The sequence below is a fragment of the Cololabis saira genome, chromosome 1 (genome assembly GCF_033807715.1).
Source record: "Cololabis saira isolate AMF1-May2022 chromosome 1, fColSai1.1, whole genome shotgun sequence".
Lineage (NCBI taxonomy): Eukaryota > Metazoa > Chordata > Actinopteri > Beloniformes > Belonidae > Cololabis > Cololabis saira.
In genome coordinates, this window is record NC_084587.1 from 6938653 (window position 1) to 6961637 (window position 22985).

Consider the following 22985-nt stretch of genomic DNA (forward strand, 5'->3'; position numbering starts at 1 on the left):
TAACATGTCTTGCTTTGCATGTAATAAGACTAGGTAATATATTAGTTTCACCTTTTAAGTTGAATTATTGAAATAAATTAACTTTTACACCATATTCTAGTTGAATTATTGAAATTAAATCAAAGCATTTAGTTTTTTCATATAAAATAAACACATTTTTATGCAGTTTAGAAGTTTTGGGGCTTTTTTTTTGCTCCTGCGCTGCTGAAATTGGGGCGTCCCTTATTTCTATTTCTGAAAGGTGGCAACCCTAACCCAATGGCATCATATTAAAGTTTGAAACAATAAGCATGAACCCGTCTGTGTTGGTTTGATTTGTGCACCTTGGTGCTTTTTACTTTAATTTCTGAAATATCTTAGTGGTCGAAGCTTTGCATTATTTACCATGCATTTGTGTGTTTTCTCATTGCAGTGATTGAATGAATCTTTATTTCGGCTTGTAAACACTTTTTTTTACAAAACAAGATGAAAAGGTAAAATAAACATTTCTTTTGGCGAAAAAGGTGTAGCTGAAGCCGTAGCTTATAGTGCCAACCCTTTTTATCTTATGATCAGCTTAAATATGAGACATTAGCATTACTCCGTGGAAACAAACAATACATAAGGAAGACAAAAATAAATAAGACAAAATATAAAATTGACGTTTCACATTCTAGAATGTTTTTGATAATATACTTTATAATTATAGTGTTTTATATTTATTTACAGTATTTTCTTTAAACATTTCCTTAAACTTGAAGATAGAACTGCACATTTTTAGGTTGTTGTCACAACTATTCCATATTTCTCTTGCCTTAACTGATGTACATCTCTTTTTATTATTAGTTCTTGCTGTCGTCGTCTCAAACATGAGTTTCCCTCTCAGGTCGTAGCGGGTTTCTTTTATTTGGAACAGGTGCTGAATGTAGTTTGGAAGCAGTTTCTGCTGGGCTTTAAAGGCAAATAAAACAGTTTTCTGCTCTGCTATATAGCATTGGTGTTTCTGTACGGTTGATCTGTTAAAGTGAAGCTGGGATCGTGCACCTCTTCACGTTTATTTGCATGAGGGGCGGGGTGGTGGGGGCGGATGTGGAGACACATGTCGGCACCAGGTGTGAACAGATGCTCTTGGAGCCGTCCAATCTGGACTGGATCAATCCAGACAGATTTTGAAACCAGCTGTAAATGAGGCCATAAAGCAAGACATGAAAGGACAACCCAGCTGTCGCCATGATCAACTAAACTGTTACATGATATTCCCATTTAACAAAGAAGCTAAGAGCTATAAGCAGAATCAATGTTAACGTAAACAGAAGGCCGAAACAAACGTGTAACCTCAGGTTTAAACAAATGTGCAGAAGAAGAGACCTCTAGTGGCTGATGTGAAATCGTAGCATTACCACATCTGACCACATGGTGGCATACGACACCACTGATAATACTGAACTAAAGATTCCCCTTTTCCACCAAACCAGTTCTTGGGCTGGTTCTGGTTCTGGTTCTGGGCCAGTGCTGAGTTTGGAACCGGGCTTTCTGTTCCCACTGACAAAGAACTGACTCTGGGCCAGAACAACTGGTTCCAAGGTAGCACCAACTCTTTGCTGGACTAGAAGAAAGAAGGTTACGTAAGCAGAGGGGGCGGAGTTATTAAGACCAACGGCAATAGCAAGACTGGGAGACGGAGACATTTTCAAATAAGAATTAATCTGGATGCAGCAAAGCATCATAGGAGGAGGAGGAGACAACCTGTCTTTTAGAGATGTGTCTTTTAGCGAAATTGCTTCCATTTTTGCGCCAATGCAAACGCAGCGACGTAACTGACGTTTGCAGCGACATAATGACGTGACTCCCCTTAGCACCCGAGCTGTGGAAAAACAAACTGGTTCTCAGCTGGTTCGCAAGTTGAATGTGTTGTGAACCAGAACCAGCCCTGAAACAGGTTTGGTGGAAAAGTAAAGCTACTTTCACATAGAGGGCGCTCAGCGGCAGCCGCCGCCGGCTTTCCCATTCATTGTGTATGTGCTGCCTCCGCGCAAGGGCGCAGGGTCTGCCGCGGAGGTCGGTGACGCGCAACAGGGCGCACGCCGCCGAGTTTGCGCGGCGGCATAGACAGCAAGTGGACGCACGCCGCCTTGCAGCCGCGGGGTTGCCACGGCAGCAAGGCGCAAAGCGGCTTTCACCTAGAACGCGGTTTGCGCCGCGCACACCGCCGGGATGGGCGCAGACTCGGCGCAGAGATGGCGCAGAGCAGGGAGCACAGCAGGGCACGCCTGCGCGCATCGCGTACATATTTGTTGCAAGTTGCTTGGCGACCTGAAAAACCTTTTTTCGGTCGCCAAGCAACTTGCAACGAATATGCGAGCTGCTCTGTGCCGAGTCTGCGCCCATTCGCCGCAGACTCTGCTCCACTTGCGCCCACTCTGCGCTGAGTCTGCGCCACCCCGTCGGTGTTGCCGCGTTCTATGTGAAAGTAGCTTAAGGGTAAGAGTGGGGAAGGTTCTGCATGTCCTGTAGTACCGCTGTGTCCCACCAGAGACCCACTCCCATGGGCCGTGTTCCAGACTGCATATTTATACTTACTACTTTAAGAGCAAAAGTAGATTCACATTGAGGAATACATCTTCATGAAATATACTGCAAGTACCTGGATGGTGCACTCAAAACATTACCTTACAACGAGGGACACGGGAATCAGAGGGAGACTTTCAGAATGCCAACTTTGACATTTCCAAAAGGAAAAAAGGCAACAAAAACAAACTGCAAGCAGAAAAAACACAATAAAAGACTACAGCTATAGATTTATCTTAAATGGAGAGTAGAGTTAAGTAGTTAGGAGAGAAGATGAAGATGGAAAAGGTGTGTCTTCTAAAAGCTTCTTAAAAGGGATGGACGCCCCTGCTCTGATAGCAATCGGTACGTCATTCCACCGGTGTAGAACCGTCTGAGGGAACGCTGAACACATAGTCACTTATCGTCATCATGCGTCACTGTTGATATAGTACAGGGGTCGGCAACCCAAAATGTTTTAGAGCCATATTGGACCAAAAACACAAAAAAACAAATGTGTCTGGAGCCGCAAAAAATGAAAAGTCTTGTATAAACCTTAGAACCTTAGAAACCTTAGAACCTTAGAATGAAGGCAACACATGATGCATGTATATTAGTTATAACTGGGGGAAGATTTTTTTTTTTCATCATGCACTTCGAAAAAAAAAGTCGAAATGTCGAGAAAAAAGTCGAAATTTCGAGAAAAAAGTCAAAATGTTGAGAAAAAAGTCAAAATGTCGAGGAAATAGACAAAATTTCGTGAAAAAAGTCGAAATGTTGAGAAAAAAGTCAGAATGTCGAGAAAAAAGTCAAAATTTCGAGAAAAAAGTCGAAATGTCGAGGAAATAGACAAAATTTTGTGAAAAAAGTCTAAATGTTGAGAAAAAAGTCTAAATGCTGAGAAAAAAGTAAAGATTTCAAGAAAAAAGTCTAAATGTCGAGATTGAAAAGGAAAGGAAAAAGGAAGAAAAAAGAGAAAAAAGGGAAAAAACGAAGAAAAAAGGAAAAAAAAGAGAAAAAAAAAAACAAAAAAAAGAGAAAAAAGGAAAAAAATTAGGAAAAAAAGAAGAGGAAAAAGAAGAAAAAAGGGAAAAAAAAGTCAAACATTTTTGAAAAAGCTCCAGGAGCCACCAGGGCGGTGCTAAGGAGCTGCATGCGGCTCTAGAGCCGCGGGTTGCCGACCCCTGATCTAGTGGAAGTGGTGAGACACCTGTTTGCACATTTTATATTATAAAGAGGACGGCGTTGCTTATTTGGTGCCAATGACAACGGAGCTTTAAGCTGTAATCAATTCAAAGCCAAATCCAAGTGGTCAAACAAGAACGTTTGCCAATGTCACTCCCCGGCGAGAGCACGGCAACATAGGTACATTGGGACGGCACGTATTCACAAACTAAACATGCGACAAAGCAGCAGCATATGTGCATAGTGTGCTGGTTCTGAGTTTCCTCGCGGAAATACGAAAGCGCTTGCAACATAGCCTTGAACTTTTGCGTGATATGCTGCCCTCGTGTGGTCAGAGGTGGTACTGCTCCATAGAGTGGCCTTAACCCTTGTGTTGTCTTTGGGTCAAAATGACATAATTCTCCTATCCTTCTTTCCTCCTGCTCTCTACTTCCTTCTTCCCTTCCTCTTTTCTCCCTTCCTTCCTTCTTTACTCCTTTCCTTCTTTCTTTTCTCCCCTCCTTCCTTTTTTTCTCCCCTCGTTCTTCTTTTCTTGTTTTCTCCTTTCCTTACTTGATTCTTTTTTCCCTTCCTTCCTTCTTTTTTCCCTTCCTTCCTTCCTTCCTTCCTTCCTTCCTTCCTTCCTTCCTCCCTCCCTCCCTCCCTTCCTTCCTTCCTTCCTTCCTTCCTTCCTTCCTTCCTTCCTTCTTTCCTCCCTCCCTTCCTTCTTTTCTTCCTTCCTTCCTTCCTTCCTTCCTTCCTTCCTTCCTTCCTTCCTTCCTTCCTTCCTTCCTTCCTTCCTTCCTTCCTTCCTTCCTTCCTTCCTTCCTTCCTTCCTTCCTTCCTTCTTTCCTCCCTTCCTTCTTTCCTTCTTTTCTTTCTTTCTTCCTTCCTTCCTTCTTTCCTCCCTTCTTCCCTTCCTCCCTCCTTGACCCGAAGACAGCACAAGGGTTAAGAAATGTTTAACGCCGGCTTAAACTCTAAATCTCAGCTCGGCTGGTGACAGCTCCTTTTTAGGGGGGGTTTGATCTGGTTACTGATGATCGAGTCTCTGGTTACATTATGTGGAAGCATCAGGTGTGTTACATATTAAATCTGGCCATATAAAAGGCTTCATTGCCTCCGTTTTTAAATCTGGATTTAGGAATGAGGTCTTGGTGCAACGGAAGAAATACATGGATGTAAAAATGCCACCGAGACGCTTGTTTTCAGAGGTCGGACTGCTGCGTGATAGATAAACTTATTCCATTACAAAGAAACAGTCTTTTATTTCTTCTTAGACGACACAGAAGCCCCTCGGAGGCAATGAGGTCCATATTACATGGAGAATTGCACCGGCTCCCATGGCCACGCATCAGTAATCTGCACGAGCGTTGAACTAACTGATGTACCAGTCGGTCAACCCCATTAAGCCCCAGCGTAGTCCCAGCGCAGCCCTTCACTCCTCTGTTTGTTCCCCTCACTAACACTAAAACAGCAACTCCCACTCCTACTCCGGCTAAACAACCCTCCTCTCTCCAGAGAGCCATCTCTGCGGTGCCTTTAATGAAATGCATAGCCTTCTTATAATCAAAACAAGTGCAATTTGCATGCGGAGAAGATGTGGCGGTAGACGAGGGAGAGGCGGAGGAGGGAGGAGGGGACGGTGGTGGCAGAGGAGGGGCGGGAACGTGGCCAGGAACAAGTAAAAACCAAACAAAAACCCACAGATGTGTCACATTTGCATACTTCAACAACAAACACGGGCGCTGCGTTTCGTGTCCAGCAGGTCTCCACCGTAAATAACGTGAGGAACAACAAGGATCATACCTGTCAAGTCTCCCGTTTCGGCAGGGAAACTACCGTATTTTACCCCTTTTTCCCACCGTCCGCCCATATTAGTATTTTTCCCATAAATCTCCTGTTTTATAATATAATTATTAGTGGTGGGATTAAAAAAATTAATCTAATTAGAGGCTTTGTAATGAATTAATCGCATATCAATATTTGACACGAGAAAGCAACATTTTTCAGTTTAAATAGATTTTGGTTTATGACTGAATCATTGAATTGACACATAAACGAGCTTAAACAACAAAATTGTGTTTATTTTGTTAGCTATATACAAGTTAGCTATATTCAAGCTTTTTCAGGACTTTTCGTAAACTTTCTATGTCTTAAACACATTTGTTTTTGTTAAGTAAAATTAAAAAACTGCACTCTCAAGTACATTCAAAGAAAAGTGGAAACTGAACATTGCGAAATAGTTAAAATATCCTTGGCATAAAATAAACAGACCAACAGTTAAACATAAAGTGGAGGCTGGAGGAGCTCCAGTGATAGGCAAATTCTTTCTTGCACAATTTGCACACAACTGTGCTTTTATCCAGGTTTCCACTCGATAGTCTTTTAAAACTAAAATTTCTGCCCACCGAACCCAGCAACGACTTCCCATCGGTTTCGGTTTCCATTATTGAGTTCTGTGCATCAGTATTACGAGTAACTTATACCGGGAACTCGCGCAATGAGAAACGTTCCGCACTGTTTGGAGTGCAAAAGAAAATTGCGATTAAATGTTGTAGCAGGGCGAGTGCTACGGGGCCCGACCGACAGGACAGAGAGGACACGGAGTTTCAGTGCACAACCACTTTATTTCCAAACACCCGGGACACACGTGCTTCGGCTTCAGCAGCAGCCTCTCCAACAGCCCCCTTGCTGCTGTGCAGCCACGCCTTATGAAGGCAGGCAGGGTGGAGAGGTTGATGGGACACACCTGTGACCCGTCACCTGAGTGGCAGGCAGCTGCTCCTCCACCCTGCCACACACCCCCATCGCCATCCGGCCGAGCACCGGACAAGACATAAGGACACGTATTCAGAGGAAAAAGTGGCTGATTTTAACCAAGCTCCTACAAACGCTTTTTTTTTCGAACACCGCGTCATATGACGCAGCACCAGGGAGCCGTCTCCACAGCTGCCCCATCTGACTGTGCAGACCCCGTACACACGTAGCCGGGTATCTGCAAAACCCAAGATATTTTCCTACGTTTGGACCTGTCATCCACATGAAAACGCAAATAAACAAATGTTTAAAAAAAACTCTGGGCAAAGTGAAGATTTTTGAAAACTCTGTTTATGTAGATGCGTGTAGACCTGGTGTAAACAGAGACAGAGAGCAGTTTTGCGTTTTCGAACGTCACATTATGCTCCAAAACAACAAGAAATCTGCTCCGAGTCTGATGTCTAACGTGCAACCTTTGTTTACTACAGAACTACAGACGATCCACCATCTGTCCTCCAAGCTATTTATTAAATAAATGGTCTCTGCTCTGGATAGCCGTTTACTGCGTTACACGGACGCAGAGCCTACGCCGTAGGGTACGCGGCGACGTGCGGCGTAGGGCTGCGTCGATTTAACGCGGCAGCTCCGTGGTGGGACACGGGGGGGCTCGAGCTCGTTACCCGAGAAGGAGACGCCGCTCCCGGGGAAACTGTGCCGCGGAGGCGGGCCAGAGGCCGGAAGACCAGATGATCTACAGGTTATGGAATGCTTATGAATGTGGTCGAAAACGCAGATCTTCGTTTATGTGTGGAAGGTTTTTTTTTTTTTAACAACGATGTAATGTGGATACTCATTTTTTATAAACGAAGGGGGGGAAATATGGGGAAATATTCGGTTTTAAAAATACCCGGCTATTTTGGATGCATTTAATCAGAAAAAAGAGAAGATAATAAGCCTGATTTCTGTTTAGAAAGTACAAACGTAGACAGATTACAAGTACTCACACATTTTTAAGGAGTTTTGGAGTTTCTTTCAGGAGCACGGGCGGGTGCTGCAGTGAATAAAGGCGGATTTATGGTTCCGCGTAAAATCGACGGCGTAGCCTACGGTGTAGGGAACGCGGCGCACGCAGCGTCGGTGCGTCGTAGGGTCTGCGTTGGTGTAACGCGGAACCATAAATCAGCCTTTTAAAAAGAGAGTTTCAGCTGTCAATCAAAAGAACGTGGGGGCCCTAACGGGGTCGTAATTATAAGGCTGTGGCCCGTCATATTGGTGTGAATACACATTCACAACCTCTTCAGTGTCACAACTAACATTAAGATCCATTATTTTTCCTATTGTTGAATTCACAGCGCTCCCTGGTGTCACGTCACTTCCGGTTCAGCTTTTTCAGATGCGGAAGTAAAATACTCTCACAAAAACAACTCTGGAGGTCACTGTAGTATATATTTATGCGTATTTCAATGAAAATTCAGTTCCTACATTATTTTCCTACACATTGATTCACAGGGGTCTCCAACCTGCAATATGCTCTTTAAATCCTTTTTGGGCAGCATTTCACCGCCCACTGAAGAGGCTTCGTTGGCGGATCGCCAGATTATCAGCGCAGCGGTGTCCTGCTCTGTCCCTAATAACAAAAAATAGATTTTAAGTTGTATGTTGTTTTCTTCTTGACAGCTTTCTATCGTTAACAGTAACGTTACTTTAGCCGACTTAATGTTATGTTAACGCTTTGTATTAACGTTATTAGGACAAATATAACAAGTTCTACATTCATTACAAATGGGCAACGTAGCTTTGTCACAATTTTTAATCGTTGTCCTTACACTAAATTTAATTAAAAAAGTTATATATTAAAGTTACTTACATTTATATTCCTCCTTCTCCCTGTCCACGGTGCAACTAGTCCTTTCTGCCATCACAAAATGTTGCTGTCTGGCCGCTGTTTTGTATTGCACTAAGCTTGTAAAAAAAAAAAAAAAGAAGCGCTGTCCAGTCAAGGGCGCATTGCATTCTGGGACATAGTAGGCGAGGTACACTGTTCTGATGCACGCTGTGGATTTTTTTCCAAATCAGTAAGACATCCGGGTATTTTTCGCATACTGTAGATTTTGCTTCTGTTCACATACGGCATACTACATACTACATTTTGGACTCGGTATTGAGTCCTTGACTTTCATTGGTGCAAATTAGCCCCGCCACCTGCTTCTGATTGGTTGATATGGGATAGTCCAATAACTTTTGAATGGTTTGACATAGAGAGTCATGGGTGGTGTCATCGGACTCGGTATTGAGTCCTTGACCATAATTGGTCCAAATTAGCCCCGCCCCTTCTTCTGATTGGTCGATATGTGATAGTCAGTGTCAAATAGACAGTGTGTGTTGTCTTCGGACTTAGTTTTGAGTCCTTCACCTTTATTGCTGAAAAATGCCGCAATGTACACAAATGGGCAGCAGCCTGCCGTGGCACTCTCGAAATTTCTGCGAGGAAATTTTCTAGTATTATTATTATTATTTTTTTTAATTATTATTATTATTATTATTATTATTATTATTATTATTATTATTATTATTATTATTATTATTATTATTATTATTATTATTATTATTATTATTATTATTATTATTATTATATGCTGGTAGTTCTATTCTATATGGTAATTCTAGATATAACACTCATAGGAAAGTGTCTGTGTTTACATCTAGTTATATTTCATTTAAAATATAGATATGTAATTGGGTTACATAGCAGTCATTAGCACTCCTGAGTTAATTCAGTATAATTTTCCTTTCTCTCTTCCATTTAATTATTGCTTTTCATTCAACCATTTACTTTGAAACACAGCTGTATTTACTTCCAGAGGCCTGTGCCGATCCCCTTCCAGCAGCGACACCAGACCTTGTGCCTCGTCAGCCGCAGGAGCCGCAGGAGTTGAGCATTATGCTCAGTACTCGAGTTGTAAAAAAAAATCAGGGGGGATGGTGGATTTTATCATATGGGGACAGATAATTTGTGCTGATTACAAATAATATAATATTACAAATAATAGCAGTGACCAAAACACCTGCAGAAATACTGCAGGAATGACATAGCAGCAGTTAAATGCAGCCTTCTGTAAGCTTTAAATATCCACTGGGCTTACATCAAATACATCAAAACACAATAAAAAACAGTTTTCTGAACTTATCAATATGATTCTGTCCTTCACAGGATAAGTAAAATGGATCACTGCAAAAACTCAAAATCTTAACAAGAATATTTGTCTTATTTCTAGTTAAAATGTCTCATTTTAGTAAAGAAATGTCATTACACTTAAAACAAGTCTCATCACTGGAAAAAACAACAATTTCACCTGTTTCAAGTAGATTTTCACTTGAAATAAGTAGAAAAATCTGCCAGTGGAACAAGATTTTTTTGCTTGTAATAAGAAGATAAATCTTGTTCCACTGGCAGATTTTGCTACTTATTTCAAGTGAAAATGTACTTGAAACAGGTGAAAATTGTCAAATAAGTTATTTTTCTGGTGTTATTTTTCTGGTGATGACTCTAAATGTTGAAATAGTAGTAAAACCACATTCATTGATGAAATGACATAAGGGATGGAAAGGGGGGATGGCAGTTTTACTGGGGGGATGATTTGGACCGTTTTTATTTCAGGGGGGGATGCCATCCCCCCTCAACTCCAGTACTGATTATGCTTCATCCGAGGCCCCCCCACGAAGAGGTGGTGGCCCCCTGACACTCTGGTGGCATCGTCCTCAGCCCCCCCTCATTCCCGCCCAGCCTCCCGCCTCACCTGACCTCTCTCTGTTCTCCAGGATGCCCCAGAAGACGTGGCCGCTTCCTCTCGTCTGTGTCGTCCAGCTCAGGTTAACAGCAGCAAATTAAAATGCATCTGTTGGTGTATACATTTCTGTTCATGTGGAATTCATAAGAATTATAAGCTATAAGAGTAATCCATCTGTCTAAAATGAAACCTAAGTTACATTTTTGTGTTTTTATTTGTGACTAAATACAAGTTGAGGTAAAAAGAGGTTTCCTTGTAAACTGGAGTCTGATATAAAAGGGTTAAATCCAGAGTTGGTCCTCTTCCTGGAATCTGGTGCTGAAAAACCTCCCTCTTCTTCCTGCTCTCAGACCAGCAGATCCAGTCGGACCAGTTTCCTGGTTCCCTCCCCTGCAGATCTGCAGCTGGAAGACGGGTCTGAACAACACGAGCTGAACACTGAGAGCTGACAGCCTCCGTTCTCTGCACAGACGCATGATTTGTAGATCAGCGCTCAGACTAGTTTCAGCTTTGAGGAAGTGAAACTGTCTCAGTCTCAGTTACCGAGAGGTGAAATGGCGCAGAAAGGAGATCAGCTGGACCAGGAAACCTTTTCTTGTTCAATCTGTTTGGAGGTTTTAAAGGATCCAGTGGCTATTCCCTGTGGACACAGTTACTGTATGAACTGTATTAAATCCTACTGGGATGAAGGAGAGAAGAAACTCCCCAGCTGTCCTCAGTGTCGACAGACTTTCATCCCGAAGCCTGCGTTGGTGAAAAACACCATGTTAGCAGCTTTAGTGGAGCAGCTCAAGAAGACCGGACTCCAAGCTGCTCCTGCTGATCACTGCTATGCTGGACCTGAAGATGTGGCCTGTGATGTCTGCCCTGGAAGAAAACTGAAAGCCACCAAGTCCTGTTTGGTCTGTCTGGCCTCTTACTGCCAGAAACACCTTCAACCTCATCATGATTCATCTACATTCAAGAAACACAAGCTGGTGGATCCCTCCAAGAACCTGCAGGACAACATCTGCCCCCGTCACGGTGAGGTGATGAAGATGTTCTGTCGTACTGATCAGAAGTGTATCTGTTATCTCTGCCCTGTGGATGAACATAAAGGCCACGACACGGTCTCAGCTGCAGCAGAAAGGACTGAGAGGCAGAGAGAGGTGGAGGTGAGTCGACAACAAATCCAGCAGCAGATCCAGGTCAGAGAGAAAGATGTGAAGCTGCTTCAGCAGGAGGTGGAGGCCGTCAATCAGTCTGCTGATAAAACAGTGGAGGACAGTGAGGAGATGTTCACCGAGCTGATCTCTCTCCTCCAGAAGAGAAGCTCTGATGTGAAGCAGCAGATCAGATCCCAGCAGGAAACTGAAGTGAGGAGAGTCAGAGAGCTGGAGGAGAAGCTGCAGCAGGAGATCACTGACCTGAAGAGGAGAGACGCTGAGATGAAGCAGCTCTCAGACACCGAGGACCACAACCAGTTTCTCCACAGCTGCCCCTCACTGCCACCACTCAGTCAGTCCACACACTCCTCCGGCTTCAGCATCCGTCCTCTCAGGTACTTTCAGGATGTGACAGCAGCCGTGTCAGAGGTCAGAGGTCGACTACAGGACATCCTGAGAGACACATGGACAAACATCTCACTGACCATCACTGATGTGGATGTTTTACTGTCAGAACCAGAACCAACGAGCAGAGCTGGATTCTTGAAGTATTCATGTGAAATCACTCTGGATCCAAACACATTACACACATGGCTGTTACTGTCAGAGGAGAACAGAAAGGTGACAGTTATGAACCAAGAGCAGTTTTATTCTGATCATCCAGACAGATTCACTGGACGTCCTCAGGTTCTGAGTAGAGAGAATCTGACTGGACGTCATTACTGGGAGGTGGAGACGACAGCAGATAGAGTTGGTGTAGCAGTTTCATACAAGAATATCAGCAGATCAGGGTGGTGGAAGGAAAGTGGATTTGGATATAATGACAAATCTTGGTCACTAGATTTTTCCTCAGACAGTTATGTATTATGTCACAACGACATCAGAACCGCCATTACAGCTCCTCGGAGCTCCAGAATAGGAGTTTACCTGGATCACAGAGCAGGTGTTCTGTCCTTCTACAGCGTCTCTAGAACCATGACCCTCCTCCAAAGAGTCAAGACCACCTTCACTCAGCCGCTACACGCTGGAGTTTGGGTTTACTCCGAGTTTAGTTCTGGAGAATCAGTTGAGTTCTGTAAACTCAAGTAGACGTGTTTCCTCTTCATGTTCTCATCTCAGTTTTTATTGATTTTCTTTTCTTCTCAGAGACAAACTTCTCAAACTCTGATGGATGGAGGCACGTTTTTGTTCTATAAGTTGATGTTTTGTTGTTATTTCCTCTTTTGGAGGTGGAAGTAGTTCTTTTGTAGCTTCACCTGAGAAATATTCATGTTATTAACATCTTCTATGTTTGTATAAAAAAAATAGAAATAAGCTGTGTTGTAATTGTTGTTAACTGTTAGTTTGGATGTGTTTCTAGGTTGTATTTCTCTTTTCTTCTCCTCTTTTTCTTCCACTTCATGGACTCAGAAGACCCACCAGACCTTCTTCATCTCTGATGTCATGTCTGCATTCACACTGGTTTCCTCCTTCATTAGCAAACCAAATGTTCTTGTTTTCTAAACCAGTGAAGATGTTTTTAAGGTGAAATAACAGCAAAGCGTATCTGACGGCACCGACTTCTGAGATCTGCTCGGTTTTTATTTAATGCTGCAGAGGTCAAAGTTCATGAAATGGTGACAGATGTTTGTTCTGTCTTTGACTTGTTGATGGTTGTTTGTTGACATGTGTGAGAGGCTTTGTACATGACAGAAATAAACCGCCACGCTTTAAAGAAACTCCAGCACATCCCAACGGCTCTTTATTTGCACCGCGGAGACGAGAAGAAACTCATTTTAAAACAAAAATGCTGACTAAAGATTCAAGTATTTCTGACTTTCATTTTCCAGACACGAGCACAAAGTTAATGATTACTGAAATGTTACTGACCAACAGCAACGCACTCCAGCTTGGGCCCAAACTGATAATAAGGTAATAAACGGAGCAGTGGTTCAAACTACCTCAATGCTGAACTTTAAACAAGTGCAGTCCCACATGGTTCCCTTTGAGAGCCGTAAATCAAGGTGGAACCTGCAACCCTGGTGGGGCAGGAGATGAGGCTCTTCAGCCAGGAGGTGGTGGTTGGACTTGTGTGGTCCTGAAAGACCGGAGTGGAGCTGTGCCCCAGAGGACGACGTGAGCTTCATTAGTCCCGACTCACCAGACTCTCCTCCGGGTGAGTGTTTTGGTCCTGGTTCACCAGCTTCCCCGTCTCATGAGAGAGATCCACGATGAGACGTCCACCTCTACGTCCTGCTGCTTCCTCTCCGGACCGCTGGAGTCTTCCTCCAGGTCTGGATCTGTGGATGTCCTGGTTCCTCCTTGTCCGGGCTGCAGCTCCTCTGCAGGTTACAGAAAACCCCGTCCTCCTCCACCTCACCAGCATTTTATTTTGGGTGGGTCTGCAATTACAAAAAGATTAGATCAGATTAGATCCTTATATTCATGATTTACTGATAACTATAGTTGACGATCTTATTTTAATTTTTAATTTTATCATTTTAATGCATTATCCTGTAATGCATGCATGCATGTATGCAAGTATGCAATGCATGTATGTATGTATGTATGTATGCATGTATGCATGCATGCATGCACATATGTATGCATGCATGTATGCAAGTATGCAATGCATGTATGTATGTATGTATGTATGCATGTATGCATGCATGCATGCACATATGTATGCATGCATGCATGCAAGTATGCAAGTAGTAGGGTTAAATGTACGCCTATATGCACACATTTATTTTTGTTTATATATGTTGGGAAAGTTTGAATGTGATGATTAAGCATTAAGCAAACAAGATGAGACCAAGACAATCATCGGTTTGTATGCTTTCTGGATTGCAGCGATAGATAAGCTGTAAAACGGGAGGAGTTAGGCCTCAGTATTCACCAACCAGATAAGATCTGGCCTCTGTCTAGCTACTTTCTCTCTTTTATTCATCCATATCCTGCAAGAACCATGTCGGTATCAAATAACACCTCATATCCACCATATCATCAAGGGAGTTGATCATACGTGATGTTTCACTTTTCCACTGCACTTTTAGGTCGTTTAATTTAATCGAGGCAAAGATGTGGAGATTTTTGGCAGCAGTCAGTCTCTGGAAGTATCGCTGGATAACGAAGATCACGCTGGTATATTTAAAGGGACGTTGTTGAAGTAAGTAGAAACTGATCCATGCATGTGTTGCTTAAACATGGCACTGCTGTAATTCCTTATTAATAGGACGCACTGACATCAGTCTGAAAAACCTCCTGCTGATCAAAAAGCAGCAGAGAGAGCTCTGATGGGGATTAGCAAAGATCAGATTTCTCTGATCGCAGCTTCCTTTTATTGGGTTTTCTGTTGAATCTATGAATCGTTTTAAACAAAAATCCCTTAAGCGCTAAACTCCACCATATTTAAAAAATGGGAGGTAGATCACCAGCTGCACAGTAGTATATTTGAGCTGCTATTGTAAAATATTAAATTATATAATAATAATAATAATTAAAGCTGCAAGCAGCGATGAACGGGCCCTCGCACTCACGGCCACCGCCCCCCATAAGCATATCAGAAACGACACCACCCACGACTTCCTATGTCAAACCATTCAAAAGTTATAGCAGAAAAAAGGGACAACCAATCAGAAGAAGGGGTGGGGCTAATTCAGGCCTATGAAGGTCAAGGACTCCATACAGAATCTGATGACACCACCCACGACTCTCTATGTCAAACCATTCCAAAGTTATAGCAGAAAATCGGGACAACCAATCAGAAGAAGGGGCGGGGCTAATTTGCACCAATTATGGTCAAGGACTCAATACCGAGTCCGATGACACCACCCACGACTCTCTATGTCAAACCATTCAAAAGTTATAGCAGAAAAAAGTATTCTAGGGGGCGCTGTTGAGCCATTAGGCCACGCCCATTCATGCAAACCATGAAATATCAAATTTATCCCCAGGCCTGGCTTGGTGCAAAATTTGGTGACTTTTGGAGAACTATCAAATATGGACCAATCAGATGAAGGGGGCGCACTTTTTGGCGTCGAGTGTTGCCACGTTAACGCTTTTGAATGAGAAAAGTAATGCGCGTCGTCGCAGCAAGGAGACGCACATGTTGATGTAAAAAAAAAAACACACAAATTGCTGACAGTAATCTTTGCATTGAGCTGGGATCGATCCCACAATCTCCCACACGCAAGACAGTGACATTACCGCTGAGCCACGAATCAGCTTGGCCACTTTCTGACTGACTGAGTTAGGAGATACTAACATAGCGTGGTAATCTGAGTCCCGAATTGTTTTTTCGTAATTTTTAAAATATTTGTAAGATATAAATATTAGTAAACCCCACTATTTGTTCTTTTGTGAATAGCATGTTCCAGTCTTTACTTCCTAGACACACACACTGCATGGAAGGGAGCGTTTGATTTATTGTTCACGTAACATTACTTTTATTTTTTCACAACCAAACCACGCACTTTATTTATGTCATTTGCACCGGGCAAGGACAAAAAATAAATGATTCCACCAAAATTCCAGAGATTTTTGTGGTTGGCTGACACATTACCAGCATATTTCAAATATGTCAAACCATTCAAAAGTTATAGTCAGAAAATATGGACAACCAATCAGAAGAAGGGGCGGGGCTAATTCAGGCCAACGAAGCTTAAGAACTCATTACAGAGTCCCATGACACCACCCACGACTTCCTATGTCAAACCATTAAAAAGTTATAGCAGAAAAAAGGGGCAACCAATCAGAAGAAGGGGCGGGGCTAATTCAGGCCAATGAAGGTCAAGGACTCCATAAAGAATCTGATGACACCACCCACGACTTCCTATGTCAAACCATTCAAAAGTTATGGCAGAGAAAAGTTTTCAAGGGGGCGCTGTTGAGCTGTTAGGCCACGCCCATTAATGCAAACCATGAAATATCAAATGTATCGCCAAGTCTGGCTTGCATGCAAAATTTGGTGACTTTTGGGAAACTATCAAATATGGACCAATCAGATGAAGGGGGGGCGCGCTTTTTGGCGTCTAGCGTCGCCACGGTAACACTTTTGAAAGAGAAAAGTAATGCGCATAGTCGCAGGATGGAGACGCACATTTTGATGTATAACATATCTGGGTTCACGATATGGTTCGGGCCGTATTAATTCTCGAAGGAATGGCATATATTGCTCCAAAATTACGTGATTAATTAAGAATGTTCAAAATGGCCGACTTCCTGTTCGGTTTAGGCTATGGCGCCAAGAGACTTTTCTTTAAGTAGCGACATGATAAAGATGTGTACCGATTTTCGTTCATGTACGTCAAACCGTATTCTGGGGCTTGAGGCGCAAAGTTTTTTCTGTCTGAACCAATCAGATGATGGATGGGCGCGCTTTTTGGCGTCTAGCGTCGCCACGGTAACGCTTTTGAGAGAGAAAAGTAATGCGTGCTGTCGGAGGATGGAGACGCACATTTTGATGTATAACACACATGGGGGCTCGTTACGGTTCGGGCGGTATTAACTGCCGAAGGAATGGCATAAATTTCGCCAAAATGACACGATTAATTCAAAATGGCCGACATCCTGTTCGGTTTCGGGCATGACTCCAAGAGACTTTTCTTTAAGTTGTGCAATGATACAGGTGTGTACTGATTTTCGTGCATGTAGGTCAAACCGTATCGTGGGGCTTGAGGCACAAAGTTTTCCGGGGGGCGCTGTTGAGCCATTTTGCCACGCCCATTAATGCAAACCATAAAATATCAAATTTTTCGCCTGGCCTGGTTTGCGTGCAAAATTTGGTGACTTTTTGGGCACGTTTAGGGGGGCAAAAAGGCCCTCCTTTCGTCAGAAAAATAATAATAATAATAATTAAAGCTGCAAGCAGCGATGAACGGGCCCTCGCACTCACGGCCTCCGCCCCCCATAAGCATATCAGAAAAGACACCACCCACGACTTCCTATGTCAAACCATTCAAAAGTTATAGCAGAAAAAAGGGAAAACCAATCAGAAGAAGGGGCGGGGCTAATTAAGGCCAACGAAGCTTAAGGACTCATTACAGAGTCCCATGACACCACCCACGACTTCCTATGTCAAAACATTCAAAAGTTATGGCAGAGAAAAGTATTCTAGGGGGCGCTGTTGAGCCGTTAGGCCACGCACATTAATGCAAACCATGAAATATCAAATTTATCGCCAAGTCTGTCTTGCATGCAAAATTTGGTGACTTTTGGAGAACTATCAAATATGGACCAATCAGATTTCAAAATGGCCGACTTCCTGTTCGGTTTGGGCCATGGCTCCAAGAGACTTTTCTTTAGGTTGTGCCATGATACAGGTGTGTAGCGATTTTCGTGCATGTACGTCAAACCGTGTTGTGGGGCTTGAGGTACAAAGTTTTCCGGGGGGCGCTGTTGAGCCATTTTGCCACGCCCATTAATGCAAACCATGAAATATCAAAATTATCGCCAGGCCTGGCTTGCATGCCAAATTTGGTGCCTTTTGGAGAACTGTCAAATATGGACCAATCAGATGAAGGGGGGGTGCGCTTGTTGGCGTCTAGCGTCGCCACGGTAACACTTTTGAAAGAGAAAAGTAATGCGGGTAGTCGCAGGATGGAGACGCACATTTTGATGTATAACACTTCTGGGTTCACGAAACGGTTCGGGCCGTATTAATTCTCGAAGGAATGGCATATATTGCTCCAAAATTACGCGATTAATTCAGAATGTTCAAAATGGCCGACTTCTTGTTTGGTTTCGGGCATGGCGCCAAGAGACTTTTCTTTAAGTTGCGACATGATACAGGTGTGTACCGATTTTGGTTCATGTACGTCAAAGCGTATTATGGGGCTTGAGGCGCAAAGTTTTTTCGGTCTGAACCAACCAGATGAAGGGTGGGCGCGCTTTTTGGCGTCTAGCGTCGCCACGGTAACGCTTTTGAAAGAGAAAAGTAATGCGTGTTGTCGCAGGATGGAGACGCACATTTTGATGTATAACACACTTGGGGGCACGTTACGGTTCGGGCCGTATTAACTGCCGAAGGAATGGCATAAATTGCGCCAAAGTGACACGATTAATTCAAAATGGCTGACTTCCTGTTCGGTTTCGGCCATGTCACCAAGAGACTTTTCTTTAAGTTGTGTACTGATACAGGTGTGTAGCGATTTTCGTGCATGTACGTCAAACCGTATTGTGGGGCTTGAGGCACAAAGTTTTCAAGGGGGCGCTGTTGAGCCATTTTGCCACGCCCATGAATGCAAACCATTAAATATCAAATTTTTCGCCAGGCCTGACTTGCATGCAAAATTTGGTGACTTTTTGGGCACGTTTAGGGGGGCAAAAAGGCCCTCCTTTCGTCAGAAGAAAAAGAAAAAGAAAAAGAAAAAGAAAAAGAAAAAAAAAAATTCCTACAGATACAATAGGGCCTTCGCACTGAAGGTGCTCGGGCCCTAATAACGCGAAGAATTCCTACAGATACAATAGGGCCTTCGCACTGAAGGTGCTCGGGCCCTAATAATAATAGTAATAATAACATATATATAATAAAATAAAAAATTATAAAAAATAAATGAAATGAAATAAAAAACAAGAAAATTATATATATATATATATATATATATATATATATATATATATATATATATATATATATATATATATCCATCCATCCATTGTCCACCGCATTATCCGAGTCCGGGTCGCGGGGGCAGCAGTCGGAGCAGGGATCCCCAGACTTCCCTCTCCCCGGACACCTCCTCCAGCTCTTCCGGGGGGACTCCAAGGCGTTCCCAGGCCAGCCGAGTGACGTAGTCACTCCAGCGTGTCCTGGGTCTTCTTCGGGGCCTCTTCCCGGTGGGACATGCCCGGAACACCTCATGAGGGAGGCGTCCAGGGGGCATCCTATACAGGTGCCCGAGCCACCTCAGCTGACTCCTCTCGATGTGGAGGAGCAGCGGCTCTACTCCGAGCTCCTCCCGGGTGACAGAGCTCCTCACCCTATCTCTAAGGGAGCGCCCCGCCACCCTGCGGAGGAAACTCATTTCGGCCGCTTGTATCCGGAATCCCGTTCTTTCGGTCATGACCCAGAGTTCATGACCATAGGTGAGGGTGGGAACGTAGATCGACCGGTAAACCGAGAGCTTTGCCTTTCGGCTCAGCTCCCTCTTCACCACGACGGACCGATACAATGACCGCATTACTGCGGCCGCCGCACCGATCCGCCTGTCGATCTCGCACTCCGTTCTCCCCTCACTCGTGAACAAGACCCCAAGATACTTAAACTCCTCCACCTGAGGCAGGAACTCTCCCCCGACCTGGAGGGTGCAAGCCACCTTTTTCCGGTCGAGAACCATGGCCTCAGTCTTAGAGGTGCTGATTCTCATCCCAGCCGCTTCACACTCGGCTGCAAACCGCCCCAGTGCATGCTGAAGGTCCTAGCTCGAGGGAGCCAACAAGACCACATCATCTGCAAAAAGCAGAGATGAAATCAAGTGGCTCCCGAACCGTACCCCCTCCGGCCCCTGGCTGCGCCTAGAAATTCTGTCCATAAAAATAATGAACAGAACCGGTGACAAAGGGCAGCCCTGCCGGAGTCCAACACGCACCGGGAACAGGTCTGACTTACTGCCGGCAATGCGAACCAGACTCCTGCTCCGGTCATACAGGGACCGTACAGCCCTCAGCAGAGGGCCTCCGACCCCATACTCCCGGAGCACCCCCCACAGGATGCCACGTGGGACACGGTCGAAAGCCTTCTCCAGGTCCACAAAACACATGTGGACTGGTTGGGCAAACTCCCATGCGCCCTCGAGCACCCTGCGGAGGGTATAGAGCTGGTCCAGCGTTCCACGGCCAGGGCGAAAACCGCATTGTTCCTCTTAAATCCGAGGTTCGACTATCGGCCGAATTCTCCTCTCCAGCACCCTGGAATAGACTTTCCCCGAGAGGCTGAGGAGTGTGATTCCCCGGTAGTTGGAACACACCCTCCGGTCCCCCTTTTTGAAGAGAGGGACCACCACCCCGGTCTGCCAGTCCAGAGGCACTGTCCCCGACTGCCACGCGATGCTGCAGAGGCGTGTCAGCCACGACAGCCCCGCAACATCCAGAGACTTGAGGTACTCAGGGCGGATCTCATCCACCCCCGGTGCCTTGCCACCGAGGAGCTTCCGAACTACCTCAGTGACTTCAGCTTGGGTAATGAATGAATCAACCTCTGAATCCTCAGCCTCTGCTTCCTCGACGGAAGGCGTGTCAGTGGGATTGAGGAGATCCTCGAAGTATTCCTTCCACCGCCCGACGATGTCCCCAGTCGAGGTCAACAGCTCCCCTCCTCCAATGTAAACAGTGTTGGCGGAGCACTGCTTCCCCCTCCTGAGGCGCCGGATGGTTTGCCAGAATTTCCTCGAGGCCGACCGGTAGTCCTCCTCCATGGCCTCCCCAAACTTTTCCCAGACCCGAGTTTTTGCTTCCGCGACCGCCCGGGCTGCAGTCCGCTTGGCCTGCCGGTACCCGCCAGCTGCCTCGGGAGTCCGCCGAGCTAGCCAGGCTCGGTAGGACTCCTTCTTCAGCTTGACGGCATCCCTTACTTCCGGTGTCCACCACCGGGTTCGGGGATTGCCGCCGCGACAGGCGCCGGAGACCTTACGGCCGCAGCTCCGGACGGCCGCGTCAACAATGGAAGTGGAGAACATGGTCCATTCGGACTCAATGTCTCCGGCCTCCCTCGGAATCCGGTCAAAGCTCTCCCGGAGGTGGGAGTTGAAGACCCCCCTGACAGGGGAATCTGCCAGATGTTCCCAGCAGACCCTCACGATATGCTTGGGTCTTCCAGGTCTGACCAGCTTCCTCCCCTGCCAGCGGATCCAACTCACCACCAGGTGGTGATCGGTTGACAGCTCAGCCCCTCTCTTCACCCGAGTGTCCAAGACATACGGCCGGAGGTCAGATGAAACGACAACAAAGTCGATCATTGACCTCCGGCCTAGGGTGTCCTGGTGCCACGTGCACTGATGGACACCCTTATGCTCGAACATGGTGTTCGTTATGGACAGACTGTGGCTAGCACAGAAGTCCAACAACAAAACACCACTCGGGTTCAGATCGGGGAGGCCGTTCCTCCCAATCACACCTCTCCAGGTAACACTGTCGCTGCCCACGTGAGCGTTGAAGTCCCCCAACAGAACGATGGAGTCCCCAGTTGGGGCACTTTCCAGCACCCCTCCCAGGGCCTCCAGGAAGGCCGGGTACTCTGCACTGCCGTTCGGCCCGTAGGCCGAAACGACAGTGAGAGACCTATCCCCGACCCGAAGGCGCAGGGAAGCGACCCTCTCGTTAAGTGGGGAGAACTCCAACACATGGCGGCTGAGCTGGGGAGCTATGAGCAAGCCCACACCAGCTCGCCGCCTCTCACCATGGGCAGCTCCAGAGTGGAAGAGAGTCCAACCTCTCTCAAGGAGTTGGGTTCCAGAGCCCAGGCTGTGCGTGGAGGTGAGCCCGACTATTTCTAGTCGATACCTCTCAGCCTCCCGCACAAGCTCAGGCTCCTTCCCCCCCAGTGAGGTGACATTCCATGTCCCTAAAGCCAGAGTCGTCATTCGGGGATTGGGTCGCCGGGGCCCCCGCCCACGGCTGCCACCCAAATCACACGGCACCTGTGTCCCCTTATGAACCCTCCCGCGGGTGGTGGGCCTACGGGAGAGCGGGCCCACGTCGCTCGTTCGGGCTGCGCCCGGCCGGGTCCCGTGGGCCAAGACCCGGCCACCAGACGCTTGCCTGCGAGCCCCGACCCCAGGCCTGGCTCCAGGGTGGGGCCCCGGTGACGCCAGTCCGGGCGACGTACACTTCCTTGTTGTTTTTTCTTTCATAAGGGGCTTTGAACCGCTCTTTGTCTGACCCGTCACCTAGGACCTGTTTGCCTTGGGAGACCCTACCAGGGGCATTAAGCCCCGGACAACATAGCTCCTCGGATCATTCGGGTGCTCAAACCCCTCCACCACGGTAAGGTGGCGGTTCAAGGAGGGGCTATATATATTTATATATATATATATAAATTAATCAATTAAATTAAATAAATTTAAAAAATGAAAATTAAATTATTAAATTAATTATCAATTAATGTATTATTACTGTTATTATATGTTAATTATTATTATTAATGATAATATTATTATATTATTATATTTATTATTTTCCAGCTAAATAAATGAATAAGTGACACACATGCAAGTAAAATTACCTAGATACACCCACTGTAAGGGCCAGTAAGGGACTGAATAAGTAATGATTAATAATTTAGTTTAAAAAAGAGTTAAAGATAAGGATAATGATAATTCCATCAAAATTCATAAGGTCTAAAATGCATAATTTAGCAATTTGTACATGATAAAGTGTTTTCTATGTTTTGTATTCTAGGTTGTGATGTCACTGTAATTGGTGTGATGTAACGAGAAGTTAAGTTTCACTTTCAATTTGAGTCAGAAAATGCTGGAAGCAACACAGTCTTTTGTAATTTACTTTAATGTTTTCAAACTTTAATGTTTTCAAATGTTTACAAAACGGAAATGGACACATGAACTGACAGCCAGTGACCAAAGTGCCTTGCTCAGCTAAACCACCTTTTCTTTTCTTTTATGCTTTT

The 22985-nt window shown here is 45.1% G+C and overlaps 1 protein-coding gene across 1 annotated transcript; it reads left to right on the forward strand.

Annotated features, from left to right (window-relative positions):
- Window positions 1-10584: 10584 nt before the first annotated feature.
- LOC133450611 (tripartite motif-containing protein 16-like) lies at window positions 10585-13072 on the forward strand. Its single transcript, XM_061729368.1, has one exon. The coding sequence runs from the start codon at window positions 10793-10795 to the stop codon at window positions 12470-12472; it is 1680 nt and encodes a 559-aa protein (XP_061585352.1). The 5' UTR covers window positions 10585-10792; the 3' UTR covers window positions 12473-13072.
- Window positions 13073-22985: the final 9913 nt, after the last annotated feature.